The sequence below is a fragment of the Lasioglossum baleicum genome, chromosome 5 (assembly GCF_051020765.1).
Source record: "Lasioglossum baleicum chromosome 5, iyLasBale1, whole genome shotgun sequence".
In the NCBI taxonomy this organism is placed as follows: Eukaryota; Metazoa; Arthropoda; class Insecta; order Hymenoptera; family Halictidae; genus Lasioglossum; species Lasioglossum baleicum.
In genome coordinates, this window is record NC_134933.1 from 18,027,080 (window position 1) to 18,047,069 (window position 19,990).

General features: G+C 41.0%; 1 protein-coding gene across 2 annotated transcripts in view; it reads left to right on the forward strand.

Moving 5' to 3' along the window:
- The window catches only part of Mesr6 (misexpression suppressor of ras 6), a 764,580-nt gene that overhangs the window by 459,753 nt on the left and 284,837 nt on the right, over positions 1-19,990 (forward strand). For both annotated transcript variants that reach the window (XM_076423801.1, XM_076423800.1), the window contains one exon: positions 1,690-1,816. In XM_076423801.1, the coding sequence (XP_076279916.1) occupies positions 1,690-1,816 (127 nt within the window). The remainder of the gene's footprint in view (positions 1-1,689; positions 1,817-19,990) is intronic.

The window sequence follows — 19,990 nt, forward strand, 5'->3', positions numbered from 1 at the left end:
GTAAAAACGCATTGATTAGATTTGCAGGTCGCCGTCTCTCGTACCCGAGTATCCAAGGGGAAGCCTGTAATGCCTCAAGGTCGCGGGTATACCTCGCACCGTCACACGAGAATTCAAGCCGAGTCTCGAATTCCCGGTGAATGAACGCGAAAGTGGTGGTTCGCAGAAAAAGGGGTTAACAGAACGTGAGCTCATTCTACAACAAAAAGGAATTTGCGTGTCGGGGCAGCTCTAGAAAAGAACAAAACACCGAACGTCTCTGGTATAATGGGATCCCCCGAACTTAGAATCCAGATCACACCTGGACAAAGTGCCCAGTTGTTCAACCTTCTCGAATTTTGCAGATCCCAAGTAATTTTGCAACACTCGGTACAATAACGCAAAACATATGTGTATATGTTCATTCTGTAAAAATTTTTTCAAACACTAACCCTGAAAGAAATAATTGAATCATTATACAGCGTCATCCGTTTTTAAACGGCCAAACGTTAACCATCTGTAGAGGACCCCAACTTTTACCCCTATCACTTTTTTTGTTTCGGCCTTGATTTCCAGATAATTGCAGAAAACCATCATTTTTTGAGTTAAAATGTTTCCGGTCAGGGATTTCGTGAGGGGAATGATAGTGTGTTAGAAGAAGGTTTACGTAACGGTGGACGAGTGAGTTACCTTCCCTGGATCTTGGATGAAGCCGCGGATGGTCATCACGTGTAAGGTTACTTGGCGCGTGTTCTCCGGCTTTTCTGACGAGACGAACAGACGTTCGTCTGACGAAACAGGGCCCAGGTCACGTGAGCCCCGACAGAAACCGAACGATCGACAAATTAGATAATAAACAGGAATGCGTTAAGTCTCATCCTTCTGTGACGAAACTCTCGCTAAACCGGCTGAACCCCGTGTAAACGCCATGCGTACCAGATAACGTAATTAGCGTTGTGCAACCCGATGTCGGGTAAGTTCGTCTTCGTGCGCCTCATTGATAGCGACGGGTACACTGTTTGCTATTAAAACGTTAACGATCAACACTGTTACGAAACGATTTAGAATGCCTCCAGTTAATTGTCGACCACGGAAGTTCGATTATCACTAAACCTACCAACACCGGTCAAAATGACCGGTTCCAGGTTTCTTATTTTACAATTAGAAAAATAATAAAACTGATTTCATAAGAAACGATTGTTAGTAGTCTAAATAAAATCAATCTTGTAATTTGTATAAGGGAACATGTACCAGCAGAGTTGGACAAAAATTTAATCAATTTTACTTCAATCGTTAATCGCAATTAACAATTAGTTGTTTATTAGTTTTGTCGTTAATTGCGGTTAACGCCATTACATCTGATATGAAAACCCCAATCAGGTTTAACAATCAACTGGGAAATATTGTTCTCCAAGAAATGACAATTCTTGTTCTAGTTTAAATTGTTAACCCTTAAGTGGTACAGTGTTTAGACAGATCACACAAAGTATCATCCTAGGATCTTTCTAAAATTTTGTACAAAAATTTTATAAACTCAATTTTTTTGAAATTGTGACATGCGGCGTTTTTCCTTGCAAGCACATAGTTGAGGTGATAAAAATCGAGGCTGAGTCCGGTTGTTGCAACAGAGTTGGTTCGGAATAATTTGCCAGTGAAGGTGAATATAATTTTTGAATGATCGGTTAATTGGTTTGATGTTATTTGTTGCAGACTGACATGCACCGAGCCCTACTTCGTCAGCGAAGGCTTGTACAGCGGAGCGGAGGAGCTCGAGAATACGCGCGAGGTAACCCTACACGTGATGACCATCGGCGGCTTCATCGAAGAACCCGGGAAGGTAAATCATTCGTCCACCGTTACGCAAACATTTTCTTTTCATCGCGCTGATCGGCGAGGTGAAATTGCACCTGCAAAAGCAACCTCGCGCTGCTGGCCGCGATGCGCCGCTAATGCTCCTCCACTATTTTGTTACCGTTGCAAAATTGAGCGGTGTGACACGCGTCACGTTGAACGTAAATTTACATGCATAATCAAATAACTTTCAATTCATTTTTATATCCCATTTACATAGCAGTGGGCATTCGTAAATCACCAGGCAATTGAATCTTCGCTAAAAACTGCCAGTGTTCAAACTACATATTATAAATTCGATCTCGATTCATTTCGAAGCGTGAAGCATCTACTCTAAGAATCTCTTTTTAATTTTTTTCTATGACGTTTGTGCATTATGCAGCAGTGGAAAATGGAGCACAGCTTTTCATTTTATTTTTCGCAAAAAATTTTGCAAATTCAAATGCTTTAAGGGGATGAGAACATTTTTTTCAGATCTAAAGTTACCGTAGATTTCAATAGTGAAGCTTCTTCTTTAAAATAAACCCACGAAACTTTTCATCGTGCGATTTTTTTTAACCGTTATATTGAATTTTGAAAAGCACCATTTCATATTAACTTACAATTAGGTACAATCTTCATTTTCCTCGAATGTTTAGCACATAAAAAATAAGGGTTACTCCCATAAAAATTCCCTAAATTCGCTTTTTTAGTCCTCTTGATCGAGCACGACTTCTTTTAAATAACAGCTTTTTGAATGGTTAAATAGCAACGCTGAAATAATTTAGTGCAGCCGTGATCATTACAGTGCACTCTAGTTGCTTCTAAAATGAGAAGACGACAACGCAGTGATAAAGCTAAGTTAATAGTCAGATTTATTCTAATTCGCTGTGTATTTATTGCTGCAATTTCGAAGATATTCTTGAACGTTAGTGTACGCTCGGTACGCTCGCACGTAAGAGCGAGCCGAAAGCGCATCGTGCGATCGCAGGCCGCCATAACCTTTTATCAGTTATCTAATTAGCCGTTGTATTTAATTAACGATCCGACGAGAGGGCTGAATGATAGCGGCGGCAGCGTGCGAGACCGACGAACGGTTCTGCCTGGTCGTACGTAATTTTAATCGGTGCACACGACAGATAACGAAGGGTCGAGAGATGAACTTCAGCTTCCGCGCGCTAGCAATTAGTCGTGTTTTTATTTATACGAGCGTTTTGTTGCATCGCCGAGGGAAAAAACAAGACTATTTATTGTTTGTCCGATCGTCGCACAGTGGAGCATTTTTCTGGAAAAGTTGCCCAAAATACGATTTTTCGTCTGAGCTATTGGAATATATGACCAATAGTGTACCAGTTTAATTTTTTTTATTTATGCACTCATGTTATGTGTCGTAAGTAAAGACTTTTGTAGTGCTCATTTTTCTTCTCTATGCCCGTTTCTGAAATATTGTGACGAAAATGTATTAATTTTTTCATTACAGACACTTTTTAGACAGGTATTTGACATTAGTTTTTAGTTTTTAGTTATTAGTTTTTGTACTGGATGTATATATAGTTACCACGATTTTTCAGGCACAGCGAATAATGTGGCAAAAAATGTTTCCAACAAAAATTAATCGGCATTTACTCATCTATAAATCCCGATGATGGTCCACTTAATTTTTTAAATGCCACTATGTGTTTTTTATTACATATTGCTGCAGCCGACGGTCAAGACGAATCCAATGACTCACTAAACGCATGCAAGCAAGTCTAAAAGTACATAATGCTAAAATAGTTTTGGCCAACATTCGAGGGAAATGCTCCACTGTGCGTCGCAGAGAACCTGCTATCAAACGATTCTGCGTGATAATTCCGGATGAATTTCTTTCGAGAGAGCTTCGTCTTTAAGGAAGTTCAATTAGAGTCGAGTTACGATGGCTCTCGAGTAATTATTACTGGCAAATAAAATTTCACCGGTCCGTTTCGAAGGCGCATCACGCGCCTCGGAGCAATATCTTTTTGTTTCTGCGGCCGACAGGATTTCAAACAGTTTGCTCCTTGAATAATGGTATTTACCGATCACCAGCAGTCTCTCGCGAGAAGGATATTTTTCGTGAAAGCACTTTTTCCCCCGTTCGCCCGTGTTGCGATTAACGAGTCAAGAAACTGGTTCGCATCGCGGTTCGCACACACCTCATTACCTACCCGAGGGGATCGAGCATTTTATTTCTGTCTATAGCCTGCGATAGTTATTATAATTGCTTGTCCCTTACACGTGATTTATGAACGCCCTGCTAAACGCTGCCTGTTCAACGGCTAATTCTATTCCTGATTGCTACTGTATCCTTCCGCAGAACTCGCCGCAGAACGAAATTCAACGTGTTCTTATGCAATTGCAATTCAATTTAAATGAACCTTACATTTCTACGATCTTTTTTCAATGTATTCACTGCCTACTGAAAAATTAGTTGTACCTGCTACCACATTTTTATAGACGAATTCGAGTTGAAAGGAGTTGCAAAGAGATTGGAATAAAAAAGTCACATCACCCGCATACCCGAAAGTCACACCAATCGTGGGAACACTGTACTATTACAGTGTACAAATTTATTATACATTGTTTTAAATTACAGAGCTGATCTTCGAGGTCCCGTTTCCAGTTTTAATTGATATATTTAATCTCCATTTTAAATATAATTTATTTCGGTTTTAATCATTGTGATTGTTATTGACAACAGCATTATGTGATTTTTGGTCAAAATGTGATGCTAAGTGAAATTAATACGTTAAGGCTTATAAATAATGAACATGAACGGCCAAATAATTCGCTTTCCTCCATAGTACAATCAAAAAACTTGTAATTCGTTGACAGAATAGATTGATTATAATGGTGCTTGATCAATAAGATTCAGTTCGAAAGGAGTCGTGCTCGTTCATCGTCGCTGTTGAAAATCGGACATTTAAACCTAATAATTTTGCCGTTGTGGTTTCTCTATTTGCTATTGCCGACAGTGTCGACAAATGAGATGCCGTTGTCAACGAACCATCGGTGTCGACTTTTCCTCTTTCCGCGCGCAATTTCGCTTGGGACTCGTTTAAGCGAAAAATTGGATAGTCGATCGCATCTTTCGCTAATTACAGGAACAGCGTTAATGCAGGACTTCTGCCGTCTTTTTGCCAAGGAGTTGTTTACGGGATGAGATTAACTGTTGCTAGTCAGCGTTCGCAGCAGATGAAAGATTGATCGACCACATACTGCGGTCGCATCGGCGCTCCGGAGTGTCGACTGGTTGAACAGGCGGTTCGGGACACTGTTTAACAAGCGTACTACCGAACACCGAGCATAATATTATAATTACAACGACTGATGCGCCGATAGTTTCGCCGATTCCGCGTTCGCGGCTAATAGAACTCCACGCGGTGTCAAAATAGAGGGAAACCGGTTCTTCCTCTTTTCCTCTCTCTCTCTCTCTTTCTCTCTATCTGTGTATGTGTGTTCGCGCTGGAACGTTTCTCAGCTGAGAAACGTCTGTTACTACCGATGACGTGGAAAACAGACGTACCACTGCCACGTAGATTACAGTAAATTGCAGCAGGTGTTTATAATACTCGGCCGATTCGATGCTCGGCAAAACGCGGATGCGTGTCGCGAGCGAACAGAACGATTGCTGACGGATCCCGTCGCTGCTATTGCTTCGAACCAAGCAAAAAATCAGAGTGGTTTGTCAGTTATAAAATTATACCTGCTTCCCTCCTTCCACACGGCCAGACATAGATTTTTTCACCTCGGTAAGGTACAGTCTTGTTAATTGAATTTTATATCCGCTGGCAACGGGTTTATCGTTCGAGGGAATTCAACTTCGCCACACCAAGTTTTGCGATCTCGATGGAAACGCTTCATTAGCGACCGATACAAGTGGTTCTCGTTTGGCTAAAAATCATTAACCACCTGGCTTGTGTTTTCTGTTTTATTTTGATCAATTGAATTGGTGGCTGGAGCAACGTTGAATGTGAGATTTCCTTCAGATCTATTTTAGCTTTTATTGTTCTGACATCAAATCCTCCTCTCCCGCAATATTTGCACTTTATATGAAAAGTAATTGAAGTGCAAATTTTACAGTAAAGACTATTGTACAAGAAGTTCGAAGATAATCGATGGCAGGCGACAATCTATTTCACCCCTGATTCCGTTCAGAGCACGTTAACATTAACATTGCCGTGCTAAAGCAAGGAAAGTATCGCGGCGTTGTCGTACGATTTTTCGCGGAGGGATACTTAATTAACGGAGTCGATTACTGTCACTCGATATCTAAATGGACACGGAGGCAAGCGGCTATAGATAAACGTGAGTTAACCGCAACGCGTTCCGCTTTTCCTTTCGCGTATCCAATTAAGATAGTCGCGGATATTTACTTGATATGTGATTTTCGAAGTTTCTCGAAGTTTCTCAAAGTTTCAAAGACTTTTGGAGAACGTATACAGAGAACCTACATATACGTCAATAACGTATTCACGAATTAACTGTCACGTCACTCGTACGTGGTTGACACGCACCGTTGATCTTAAAAAGTTAAACATAATATATTTTTGTCAACGAAACTTTATTAGACTTTGCAGCAGTTGAACTGATTAAAGTAATCAACGCGATAAATTTGAATTTTGCAATAAATTTCTATTTTAGATTGCTTGCAACCCCCACCTCGAAGATTATTAATGGTTGAAAAAATTATTTTATCGAGGTGGGGGTTGCAGCTTCTACGAAATATTAATGTCGAGGTACAGTGAAGAGTGTGAGGGTACTGTTTAAGAAACAAATGTCTGATAACAAAGTGATTCTTATCGCTCGGCTGAACTGTTTTATATCTACGAAGTTGTTTCTCGACAGAGTGCAGTCTGTCAGGCACTCGCGTCTAATCCGGTGCATTTTTCGAGCATGCAAAGCAAACCATGCGTCGTCGTCGGATTGTAAAAGCTGTCGACGTGCCAATTGGAAGATGCTTCCGTGTTGCGTCTTCACTGCCGGGCAACAATGCTTTCCCCGGCCGTGGCATGCATTATTCAACGCACCAGGAAAACCGCTTCCAGCAGCCTCGAAGAGGCAGCCTCTTCATCGGCGAACCGTCTAACGCTTCTTTTTTTTATCTCTTTGTCGACTTACCAACACCAATCGCGTTCCAAAAGAATACACAGAAAACCCCACAGACTAATTATTCCTCGCATTCTCGGGGAAATAAGACCTTTTGCAATGGCGTTCGCAACCTGCTAGATTTATCTTCGACAAGAACTGTTCGTCAACTACTCCATTTTAGCATGCTCACTGTACCGTGCATCAGTACTGAATAATGTTTATTTAACTGTTGTGTCAATGGTTCGGTACCTGACTACTTACTTTCAATTTGCCTTTACTGTTTTTTATTTTTTTGACGGTTCGTGTTGGCAAGTATGTAAATTCTGCTTACTTCGATAATCATAAATTAACTTTGCATTTAAGGTAGTGAAAAGATGTGCTGAGACTATGCTGTTTAACTATAAAAATCAAAGCATAGTGTAGAAATATATTTCTTCCAGGATCAGGAAAGTTTGTACACTTTAGAATATTACATACTTGACACTTACACATCACTTTATAATTCATAATGAATTTTGGAATTCTATTTCGAAATAAATCAATACATATTTTTTACTTCATAATATTGTAGTTGACCTACATTCTTATACCCTTAAACTTCCAAATAGCGGTAAAATCTTCATGAACTGCTAGATCGGCCTTATTTGTTAGTAGTATCTAACAAATAAATAATTGTAAATGGGTTAATAGATTTCGAAAAAATTCGTTTCTCACGTAATTCGTGCGAAATTAAAGGTAGTTTAAGTGATAAGATCGAACACGTTCAATTAGGTTTATAGACAGAGTATGTCAAAGTTCACGAAACTATCCGCGCCTCCATGTAATAAATTTTTTCTCCGCTCGAAAAATAGTTTTGACTCGCAGCCACGTTATTGGATACAGCGTTCCCCGACTGCAACTGGCACGATTCGTTCGAAATTCTCACCTCCGCGCCGATTAATTCCGTTTTTCTAACTTCGGGTCGATTGCAGCCCGATCGTGCAACAGCCGCCTCTCGCCGCATTACTTTTCTCTTTTCTTTCGATTGGTGTACAACGTGGCAATCGAAACGTATCGCACGTGTTCCGTTGCTAATTACCCAGCCGGATGCTAATTACGATGTTTTACAGCCGTTATTACGTAATTAAGTGTCGCTGGAATATTCGCGCCTGGCTCGAACGAGCGTTTGCTCGATTTAACTTAACGATTTCGCCGCGGTAAGTCGTTTCTCGATTCGATGTCTTTTCAGAGACTGTTTAGTCGATTTTATAAATGATCTGCGCTCGCTGCACTTTCACTCGAATAACTCGATCTTTCCCAGAACCAGTGAAGAACGAAAAATATATGCTTGTGAAAAATAATTATCGCTAATAAAGAATATTAAGTTACTGCTCTGAGCTCGATGACGAACTCTTCGATTCGGACTGTGGGTTTTATGTAGCGAAACTATATTTTTTGAATTTAGTTTTACACTGCCTTATAGTTTATCTACTTATATCATGACTACAAAGACTTTCAGGTTTTCTTATATCAATACACAAGCTTTCTACGACGTTCGTTAACATTGTACTTTATAGTTGTAATAATGCTTATTTCTCTGTCTCAAAATCAATTTATAGTCGTACAGGAAAGTAAAAATCTATAGCAATTTTTCCATTTGTCAACGAGAACATTCAACACATTTTAAGGACTAATTGGAAGTAAGTAACTAAGCATCTAGGTATTAACGTAAAATTAACACTATACTTATCGAGCATTAAGATTGACTAGTATATGTATCGACTTCTAAAAATGACAGGAATTAATTCATTATTGTGCAATGTTTACCATAGTACACACTCGAATAAGAAGTCTATTGAATTAATTCCCATGAAGATGGCATTTGTATAATTTCAATAATTCTAAAATAAAAATCTGAAACCGGTCATTCGACCAGTGTCGCCAGGTCGCCAGCAATCGAGGGGAATCAAGTACCCCCTCTCTGATACCAGTCCACTCTATAGCACGGGCACCGTGGTCTACAGTCTTATTGGGGGATGTTGGAGTGTGCGCGTGGTGCTGGAATGGGATAGTGGAAGGGGAAAAGGAGGAGAGAAATTGATGGCCATTTGGTCATCAACTGGCGACACTGCATTCGACTAACAGTGGTAGAATTCAAGCCTCAAATGCTGGGAGAAAAGAAAACTATATCGTTACACAAATAGTTAAATCATTCGTTTGCAATCTCAGGAACTAAATGCATAATTCTGATGTGGTAAATACGTTGGGCATTCTTGTTCAAGAAACTAATAAATCTTTCGTGCGCGATCTAATATAGTTTCGGCAATAAGGGGAAGCGGACAGTCACGATCAGACAGTGCGATGTGCTCCAAACATTTTCGAACTTCAGAATGAATACTCTGTGAGCAGAAGCCTTGAATATAATATAATATCCAGTTGTGATGTCCCGATGAAAAACCGTGTTACTCGACTCGCTCGCGAAAGGACTCATCGTGCGATTCAATCAATGCGCAGATGTTTGCGCTGTCGCATAATTATGCGAAAGATTCCGCTTCCTACGCGGGCCCACATTACCGATCCGATGACGAGAAAAGCCCGACACGTTCCCCTGCCGTTTTGCGCAATTTTCCCGTGGCCGGTTCTCGTGCAACCACCAACATTAATAAGGTGTTAGCCGGGCCCGCGCATAATTGAGGAACACCGAGCATAGGATACGACGTTGCAACAAAGCGACGGTGACGGGTACAGACGAGCCATATCCGGGACGTCGGCCAATAAAATTAATCGCTTTTGCTACATCGCCTGAATAATTTATGCTCGCTGCCGTGTCTAGGAATTGGCCGATGATCGTTCAGAACGTCGTCGTCGTCGTCGTCGTCTACAGCGTTCCGCTTGCGACACGCTGTTTTCATGGAACACAAACACTCGTTCCCGTTCGTGCCAGCCTTAAAAATCCTTCGCCTGATTAACCGAACCTCTTATGCTACCGTTTACAAGCGTCACACTCCCGCAAATCGGCTAATCGATTTTTAGCGGCGACTCGGAACATGCAGACCGTCTCGTCAACACTGAATACATCATCTTCGACTCGAGAAAATGTTACATAAAATTAAATCCTTACTTAGTGCTGATTTTCATAAGTCTCCGTGAATTAACGATAGTAGTTACAGAAGAACAATTTCTTTAGGCTTCTCTCCAACACCATTCTAGCAAATAAGTTATACATAGTATAATAAGAGTCTTAATAATTCTTTGACGAATGATTGAACCACTTACGGTTTAGTTTTCAAATGTTACACTCTTGCGAATATTAGGTAAATGATTTTTGACAGTAATTTGAAACATATTTTTATTTAATTCCTGCATCCCATAATATAGTTTTCGAAGACACCTGAGATAACCGAAGATCCTCTATAGTTGTAGCTATAACGAGAAGGATGATTGCGGAGGCATTAACATTCGACGACAAAGAATTCCGTGAATAGCGATTAAATGGGACAAGAACGGTCTTCGGTTCGCTGTTACGGTGCAGGCTCTTCTGAAAAGAAGCGAATTGCATTAATGTAGTACACGCAACAGTCCACTATGTTTTCTGCGATCGATGACGACGACACAACTTTCCCAACGTGGGGTTAAGCGTCAATTCTTTCCGATCCTAAAAACCGTCCGGACAGGCACACCATAGATAGCTCTAGCAGCGCGCGCGTTTGTCTCGATGGGTTCCCAGTAACCACCGAGGTCAACACTCACATCGGGACATGTTTGGACGATGAGAAAACCGGGCAAGGAGGAAAGAAACTTAATGGCGGAAGATCTTGAGTAAACGCATTTACGTTCGCCACGTACACCTGCGCATACCGCCGTTCTTTCCTTACCAAATGAATTCCCTGATAGACTGCCTATCTGAAATGCGCCTCGACATGCATCGTCGCCGTCGACACTTCAAATCTGCCAATTTCCTAACGAATCTTAACACGCTTTCTCTACTCTCGGACCTCGCTTCGATATTTGTCATTTCGAAAAGGCTGCAAACAGATTTGCTCATACGGGAGATCCTGCAATCGAATTATGGGAGTTTCAGTGAACTATGGCGAGTTGTTTTAAAGGGTCTGTGAGGCAATTTCAAGTTCAGATAACGTTCTAAACTGTCTAAAATTTTTTGAACTTACTAAAACTTCCTTTGATTTGAATACACTTATAAGAGCCCCAGAAAATTATTTTCAGAATCTGAAAGAAGCCTTCATAACCGATGTCCTATGTTGAAGCATTATTGATCAAAATTTTAAGCGGCTGTAGCTCGAAAGTGAAAGTTTGTGACATGCGGCGTTCTTCCTGACAACCATAGAAATATCGTTGCGAGACAGATCATTTTTTACCAAATGAACTGCTAGATCGGTCGCCTGGACCGGTGCAGTAAAGAAAATTTACTGGCTCGCTCACCTTTCATATTATTTATTTAGCTTGGCGGTAAGTGGAAGGTATAAACTATTTCTAGAAGCTGTACAATATAGTTTTCGTATTTTATTAATGATTTTCCAACGTCTATAATCATCCGTTTGAGTGGCACTTTTCCGATCACTGCTGCTCAGTGTTTCATAGTATCAGACTATCAGTCTGTAAAATTGAACGACTGTCGGACTGTGTTAACAAATGTCTTTAGTTTATAGAAGTTGTATTACACTAAAATTTCCACTGTTATAAATAGACTGCGGACTTTTGTAGACGAATTTTAAGAAAATCAAATCACATCTTATTTTCTGTGGTAGTAGTCTTTTCAAATTTTTATACTCTAGCATTTTCTGATAATTTTTAGAAGCCATAATTGCATCAAGTTCCGCAGTCTAATTATAAAATAAACTTCGTAGTTTCTTTGGAGTCGACGAAACAGGCGCTATCTCACTGTCTGAACGAACCGCGACCACTAGACAATGCTTGATCGGAGATTTGAGCAGATGCCCACGACACCGAGCCGGTGAAATTTATAACAAAAATTCAGCAACATCGTGATTGAATGAATTTCAGCTGAAAACGCATTAAGAGACAGAAACCCGTGAAACACGAGGAGGCTTTCAGCGATATCGCGACAGGCGGATTGGAAATTGATGTTCGCCGATTTCTTTCTCGAACAGCGAGCATAAAGCCGACGATGTTCATCGAGGTTTTCCACGGAAGGGTCGCAAAAGTATGCTCGTTGTGCGTACAGTCGTGTAACGACCCGGCGCGGCGTTGACGTGGCCGCCGCAATAAAAGGCGTTACACGATTTCGTGTTAGCCATTCGTGTTGGTCAGAGTTCAAATCGAGCCGGAAGAGATAGCGCCGGCAACGTTGATAAATCGTCGCGGTAAACCGCGATAAACGCTCTCGCTGTCTTCGTCTTTCTCTTGTTCGCCCTCTCGGTATCGCGCGCGCACGTAGAGACCGCAGATTTGGTAAACAAATTATTCGCGATGCAGAAGTCTCGAAAAGCTCTCTTTCTCTCTCCCCCCCCCCCTCTCTCTCTCTCTCGCGCGCGAGAAACAGCCAATTGCGCTTCGGCAGCCGCCTCACCGCGTCGGGGCTCTCTCTGCGGTTTCGCGAGATAATCATTTCGCGAGATCACTCCGTCGAATGACAAAATAACACCGGTGAAATGTTTATGAGCCCCGTCTCGTCCGCACCGGTCATAATAACGCTCGTTGGCGTGAACCCTCGGCGAATCTAACACTTTCCTTTTCCTTCTCTGTCTCTACTTCTCTTTGTGATTGCCTTCCGCCGTTCTCTTTTGGGAGAAATGACGTCGGATCTCGTCGGGGAATACGTTCGACAATCACTGTGGCGGAAGATTCTTAAAAATAGTCATTTCCTGAGGACTGAGGAATTAAACTATAATATACAATATGAATGAGATTAGTTTGATAATTTTTTTTTATTAGTTTGATATAGGAGATCAAATATAACTATATTGCCAACCTTAGATTCAAAGTTATCTGTGTAATGTTAGCATGCACAGTCATGTGCATGCTGCTAATAATCCCATGTTGTGTTTTATAGCTTAACAAAAAAGAAACTAAATAAATGAGACACGACAGAGATAAAAATAACAATTACGAAAAAGCGGACACTCAAGAGGTAGGACAAGGTAACTAAAAGATGAAAGAGGTTGTAATGATAATACAAGTAAAAATAATGAGACACGGGAGTCCAACTAGAAAATCTGACTACTAATCACACCCAAGGCATTTCAGTTTTTCCTCCGGTCGGTTTTTGCTCGGTTCCATGTCGTGTCAGGTGCGTCGACGCCGGCGATCCGATTCATGCGATCCACGAGACCACTGGTAAAATCGATCTCTCGCCTATTACGCCATTACGAATACATCGGGACCATATTTCCAAGGCCTTAATAACAGCGATCACGGGACGACACCTATGAAACGGACACGGGAAGCGTGTACGAACGGTGCCACTCATTTTTCTCAGCTCGGACAAGATCTATCGCATCCTGCTGCCGACATAGTCGAAACTAAACTGCGCCATCAGGAACCAATGTATTCAGTACTCTCTTCATTTGCTTGTTACTATGTACTGCTACCTCTGATTAGTGTCTGTGACAGAAAATAACACAGCAGCATGGAACAGCATTTTTATTTAGTCAAGATACAGATCCTCGTAACCTCTACTCTTATAATCCATCGTTAATTTTTTCCAAGATCTTTTTGCATGACATAGCGTGTGGGAAACAGAGTTTTTTCCACAAAGATGCCGACAATTGAAACGTCTCTAAAACATAGGAAAATTTTTGTTGTGATTGAATTTAGTGTAAATCTGGAGATCGAAGCTCTTTGAAATTTGGTATACGTTTTTTTTAGTTATCTCTGACTGAAAGATGTATCGCTTACATTGCGATAATATATGGTACACCAAATTAAGAACTTGTTCTCCGTTTCTGCTCCATAAAACTGCCAACTTTTAGCTTTTTAATGTTTTTATGCGTCTCGAATTAATCTATGATCAAATAAAATCTATGGCATATGATTAAACAGTTTTTAACGGACCATTATCCATTTATCCATTTTTAATGGATAAAAGAAAGTTTCTATGCTTTCGTTTGGTACAGCACAATTATCGAACATCCTATTAATAGATCCTAATAAATAATATTATATTACAATTATTTTCAACAGCAAACCCACACATTTTGACATACGAGTACACACAGAAAACGGTTGGTTAAACTCTGAAAATTGTCTTCGCAGTGTCCACGACAGGTACACGTTCACTCAGGTGAATAATAAATCGATTTATTCGTGGTGCCTGTCCGAGAAAAATAGTCTCGCCACAAGAACTGTTATTAACGCAGCGACGACGCGTATCGAGCTCGAGTTTGGCTTAGGGAATTCGTGTCTTTGTCAAATAAATTAATGCGGACTACACGGACAACAAACTGCCTGTAATTTACCGCACCGATCCGCTAATCAGTGTAACATAATTTTATTCGAGCGGCGGGTACACCTGCTCCGTATATTAAATTATGAAAATCAGCTCGGACGCAATACGTTCAGCTGTTTCGCGTTTAAATTCTGCCGAGCGGACTCGCCTTATTCTGAAATCCGCCTATAAAGCGACTGATCCAGTTGAACGACACCGTATTTTCTGCTTAGACGCTGTAAGCTCGCGATGATTTCGAGCGGGGCTTATCAGCTGCTATATTAATGACTGTCTCCTCGAGTCCGGCATTCTTTCCCGGAGTAATATCGGACGACATTGAGGTAAACCAGTTCACCGGTCAACAAGGTTAATTTATTATGTACAGCCGGATACGGGGTGTCGTATACTTTCTGTACAAATGACTTCTCCGCTTAGAGCTGTTAGAGGCACCGAGATATCCTTCCTAATGATCGGGCACCGATTCGTAGAAACTCACTGAGCAGAAAGATAGCAGTCGCAAGGGGAAATGCTGAATGTCAACCGAAGTCATGTCCAAGTGGTTTATAGTCTTTTTCACCCCGCGTGAAAGAAAACAGTTCTACGCGCTGCCCGCATGACGCTGTTAATAATAACTAAAAGCAGATCTGTATGCATTTAAAGCAAAATTGTGTATGTACAGTCAAACCTGTTTGTGTGCGGTAGATAGGAACCGCAGAAAAAGAACCGCACAGAAAAAAATATTCACAAACTTCATAAATAGCTACAACAAATAATTTTTCACAAGATATTGAAGAAAAATCTTTTTTATGCGGTCGAGAGGGACCGCACGAAAATATTTCACTTAGAAAATATGTCAAAGCTTTACAAAATAGCGAGAAAGTGCTTTCCACAGAAAATAAATAATTAAATCACACATGGAAACATATTGAATAATTTTAATTTCTCATTTTAAACATATGGAGAAATTTTCAAAATGTACATAATGCAATACATATACAGGGTGTCCTGCTGAAATGACTTATGCGAGCTTTCCATCTTGTCTGGCAGTTCATAAATATCTGAAAGCGTTGTTAAATATTTTCAAAATCGAACTCATGATATAGGATCAAATAGATCGTTTGTCACTTGAAATATTGTTTATTTATTTTACCAAGTATATGTATATTTAGGTTTTATTCGAAATGGTTTATTATATTAGTGGTTCACTTCTTGGTGCACCAGCGCGGCAGGACTTTCTAACAGTAAATCAAACTGTAGCTTGACGTGTCCGCGGGATATAACAATAGAGCGGATTTTTAGCAACATACTCCCACTCTGACAGCTAAGAACTTGTACCAAACGCGCCCACGCGTCACGTCCTTCGGCAACCGAATTCGTCAGCCACGAGCACTTTGAAAAATTTACATTACGAACACTGTATACCATAAAGGTACATTCGTTCAGACCTCGGCATGTTTTATTTGAAATGGAAATAAGAAATAACCATTTAAAATCATTTATTTCGTATCGTTATCTTTAATACTTTAATATGTATTGTGCTATAGAATTTAACAACACTAGTTAACTATTGGTTAACGACGCTGATAACTTCTACAATTTAATATTTTTGTGACCTAAAAATTGTTTGACCATTATTGCCAGACCAAAAACAATGTCATTGTCTAAAACTTAACCAGCATTATTTAATGGAGCACTTTAATTGCTTCATAAATAACAAGAATTATATATTCTGTCTTAATTTTTCAAAATCGGCTTCAACAAAGACTTCTCTTTTGTCTCGTCTTATATAAAATATAAACAAACTGTGTATGAAATATTACATATTTGGTACCACAAACAGAACTGTATTGATTTTTTAAAGAAACAATTTCATATATAAAAAAATTGATGAAGTGCTCTTATTGTTCAGTCATTCAATGGTAACTTATTAAGCCAGTTCACAGTGGTATTTCACAAACTGAAACACAAAGAGCAATGTGGGATCAAGAGGCGACAAAAAGTAACTCGATGTTGCTTCAGTGTGGACACAGCTTAATAATTCCTTGCGTGTTCCTCCGAGTGGATCTCCAAATAGTCGGGGCACCGCTCGCAAACCGATCGAAGCCTAATCGATCAAGGGCTCGACTGGAGGCGTTAACAGTATTAATATCGCCGTTTCCGATCTCGCGAGGTGATCGGCGCGCGGTCAATTATAATTTTCGTATCGTGGCAGCCATTTCATTATACCGATCGCGGTCGCGCGCGTGTGCACTTACCTTTCATTAGCCCTCGAACGGTCGCGAGAGCGGAAAAAGGAACGCGGCGACGGACGCGCGCCCATGGAAAACAGTTCTGGTAATTGAATTTTGAATTACGATGTCTCGTCACTCACGTACCCGGTATTAAAATTTAATATCTTGCCCGTCCCGTGCTTTCGAGGCGGAAACAAAAAGAGGAAATCGCCGTACCGCACCACACCGCCCCGTGTTCGGCCCCGGCCCCGTAATGCTCACCTGTGTGTTAAATACTCGGGACGAGCGAGCTTCGGGACCCATGTACACCTGGTTGATTTAAGAAACTTTATGAAATTGTAATTACCGTCGTGTCCGTTTCGTCGGGCAGCAACACTTGCGCTTGTGACAGTACCGCGTGCCTTTTCTTTCAACTTTGTACGCCAACGATGCGCAATCTTGTCCTGAAGGGTATACAGGGTGTCCCACTAGAATCGTCTTCCTCGATCACCTTGTTGGCGTGGGTTTGATCGTTACAAATGTACATTGACCTTTTTAAAACGATCCAAACGAAAATATATTGATTTTAAATCAAAAGAATAGAACCATTAAGAATTTGTTTTTAAGAATTTAAAGTCTCGTATTGTCACTACTATTTTTAAAAATGTTGATTTTCTTATTGGATGAAAAATAGGGCCACTTTGTAGGGCTTTGTTAAGAGCCTTGAATTTGTTTTTGACCTCTGTTCACTTCGAAACAAAATTAAAAATTTGTTTTATGACAAGGAAAGTTTTATATCATCACTACTATTTTTAAAAACGTTGACTTTTTTATTGGATGAAAAATAGAACCACTTTCTGGGGCTTTTTCGAGAGCCTCGTTTTAATGTTTCTTCTAACGTTGATTGTCTTCTTAATTCACTAATAGAGGCACTTCCTGGCCCATGGTGAAAGCCCTATGTTGAAACCATAGCTTGTGCTATTTTCCAGTGCGAAACAAAATTTTCCCAATACTATAAAGATCAATTTTTAAGTCATCTAAGCCAAATCATCTTTTCATTTCACATTCGATAGTACATTATTATAATTACATCAATGATAGGACCACTTCCGGTGACTCCAGCGAGAGCCCTACATTGAAATCATTGACTTTGTTTGTATGGTGGAGAACTTTCCCGGTGTTTTTGGGAGGAGCTGTACAGGTATCGAGAAAATCGTTTGATTATCGACTCGTAAAGCGGCGATCGCGCATTGTGTGCTAAATGGTGGTGCACAGGCCCCGGTCGCCCCCTACGGGGAAGGGCCTTGCGGAGCACCACGGGGCCATCGGATCGTAGAAGTCGATTCTTGACTGTTGTCCGAAGTCACTCGGCAGAGCGGCGCCAACCGGTTGCAGCAGCTGGCTTCCTTCCATCGATTTAAACACGATACTCGGGGCCACGAAAGCGATCGTGCGTCTCCGGAGCCGGGGGCTCAGAAGAACGGTGAACAGTGTTGGACGCGGGGCTCGATGTATCGATAAATGCGTCGCCAAGCGACGAGCTTCTCGGGAAGCCTGGACGGACAGGCAACGAACAGCCAGTGTCTTCTCGGAGCGTCTTCCTTTTCTATTTTCCCTCGGCCTGTATTTGCTTTCCTCGCGGCAACCGTATCAACGCTTAATTTATGCCGCGTACGCTCCAAGAGGCTTCCCAGCGCGACCAGGACTCCGCGAAACACGGTAATGCCTCGATATATGCGAAAACTTCGGCACCGAAGAGTGTCACTTACGAGGGTAGTCCCAGAAGTACCCGAAACTGACATATAGCTGGCGGTTGTTATTTGAAAACTTACTATAGCCAAAAGTACAATCTTTATAGAGCTTAAGTTTGAAGTCTGAAGACGCTACGTTGTTTAGTATTTGTTTGGCAGTCACCAATACCATTTAGCGAGAAAGAAAGTGTTGTTCCATCAGGACAATGCACCAGTTCACATATTCGGTATCGCGGTGGCCAAAATCAATGAATTAAAGTTCGAATTGCTTCCTCACGCACCCTATTCGCCAGATTTAGCCCCCTCAGACTATTTTCGTTCGGATAATCGAGGTTCTACTGAATCTCCAATTGAACAAATGCTCCGAATTGTGTCATGCTTGGTCTCATTTTAATCAGAACAGAGTCACAAATGTTTCAGTAAAATTTTCGTAAAAAAATAATGAAAATAAAATAGTGTTTTTACTGAATTGGTATTGTCTTAATCTTTCAGTCCATAACCACATTTCCCACACTCGACACATGAGCGCGAAAATCCATTTGCAAACCTGGGCTTTCGTCTCGCATTTCTGGAAAATACTGGGCTTGCATAATTATTATACTATTAAATCGCCAGCTTGTGGGCCAGAATTGATGTAGGGCAGCAGCAGCGAGCTTAGATTTAATTTCTGCGGTGGCTCATCCGTCATGGCGGCGATAGACGGACAAAACGGAAACTGATACGCTAGAAGGAAGGTGGTGCAATATCTGCAGCTGACCCACTTCGTCCCAACATGGTGTATATCGGTGAAGAAACAACGGAATGCTACCAATGCTACGGGGACTTTCACTCGGAAGGCTCATTCCTGGTTCATAGCTGGGACCAGTATGGCGATCGATTGTTTTCGAAAGGTCGTCGCCCGGTCCTCCATTAGTGGGCTCCCATTAGCTGGTTCCTCTCTTGCAGCCACGATCTAAAGGCCAATCCGTGGATCGTTGCTACAGTTATTTCGAAAATTCTCCTTGTCTTCAATCGGACCGAATGATATACTGGATCGTATAGACGGTAGACGAACGGGAAATATTTACGTTTCATTAAGCGTTGCCTGCTGGCCAATTAGCGTGAATCAATAAACAGAGGTTCGTAATCAAAGTTACTTTGAACCGATGCTAACACACGTTGCAGTTTACAAAACGATTCTACTTCGGCCATTTCGAACAAATTTATCAGATAACGGTGGCGGGAGTTTTTCCAGTTTTCCAAACTGCAAAATATTTGCTGTTGTCAGAGACGGGACAACATGATTCCAGAAGTATGAGGAGGCTGTAGCGGGAGGATCTTTCTCACAAATTGCTATGAAGTTTCTCGAGCATACCGATTAAGGAAACCTTGATGAAACTTAGTGACATCATTGTATAAGACTTCTCATTTGCTTTTCATTTATTATGAATCGTGGAAATCCAAATTGGAAATTGAGGTTCCATACTTTCATTCCGACTCTCCCTCCCAGAAGTTGTTAACTCTTAAATGGCAATACTGGGGTCTCTCAGTACATCAACAAAATTTCTTTACACGAACACTCGCTACTGTATTGCACGATAATTGCAAATATGAAGTTTATTCATTGACTTAAAAACTATCTTTAACTTCCTTTAAAGGAGAACGAACAGGATGCGAGAAGCTTCCCGTAGGTCAATTAAAAATATTGGGCAGCGTTGAGCGCGGTATCGATTCGATTTAAATGTCCG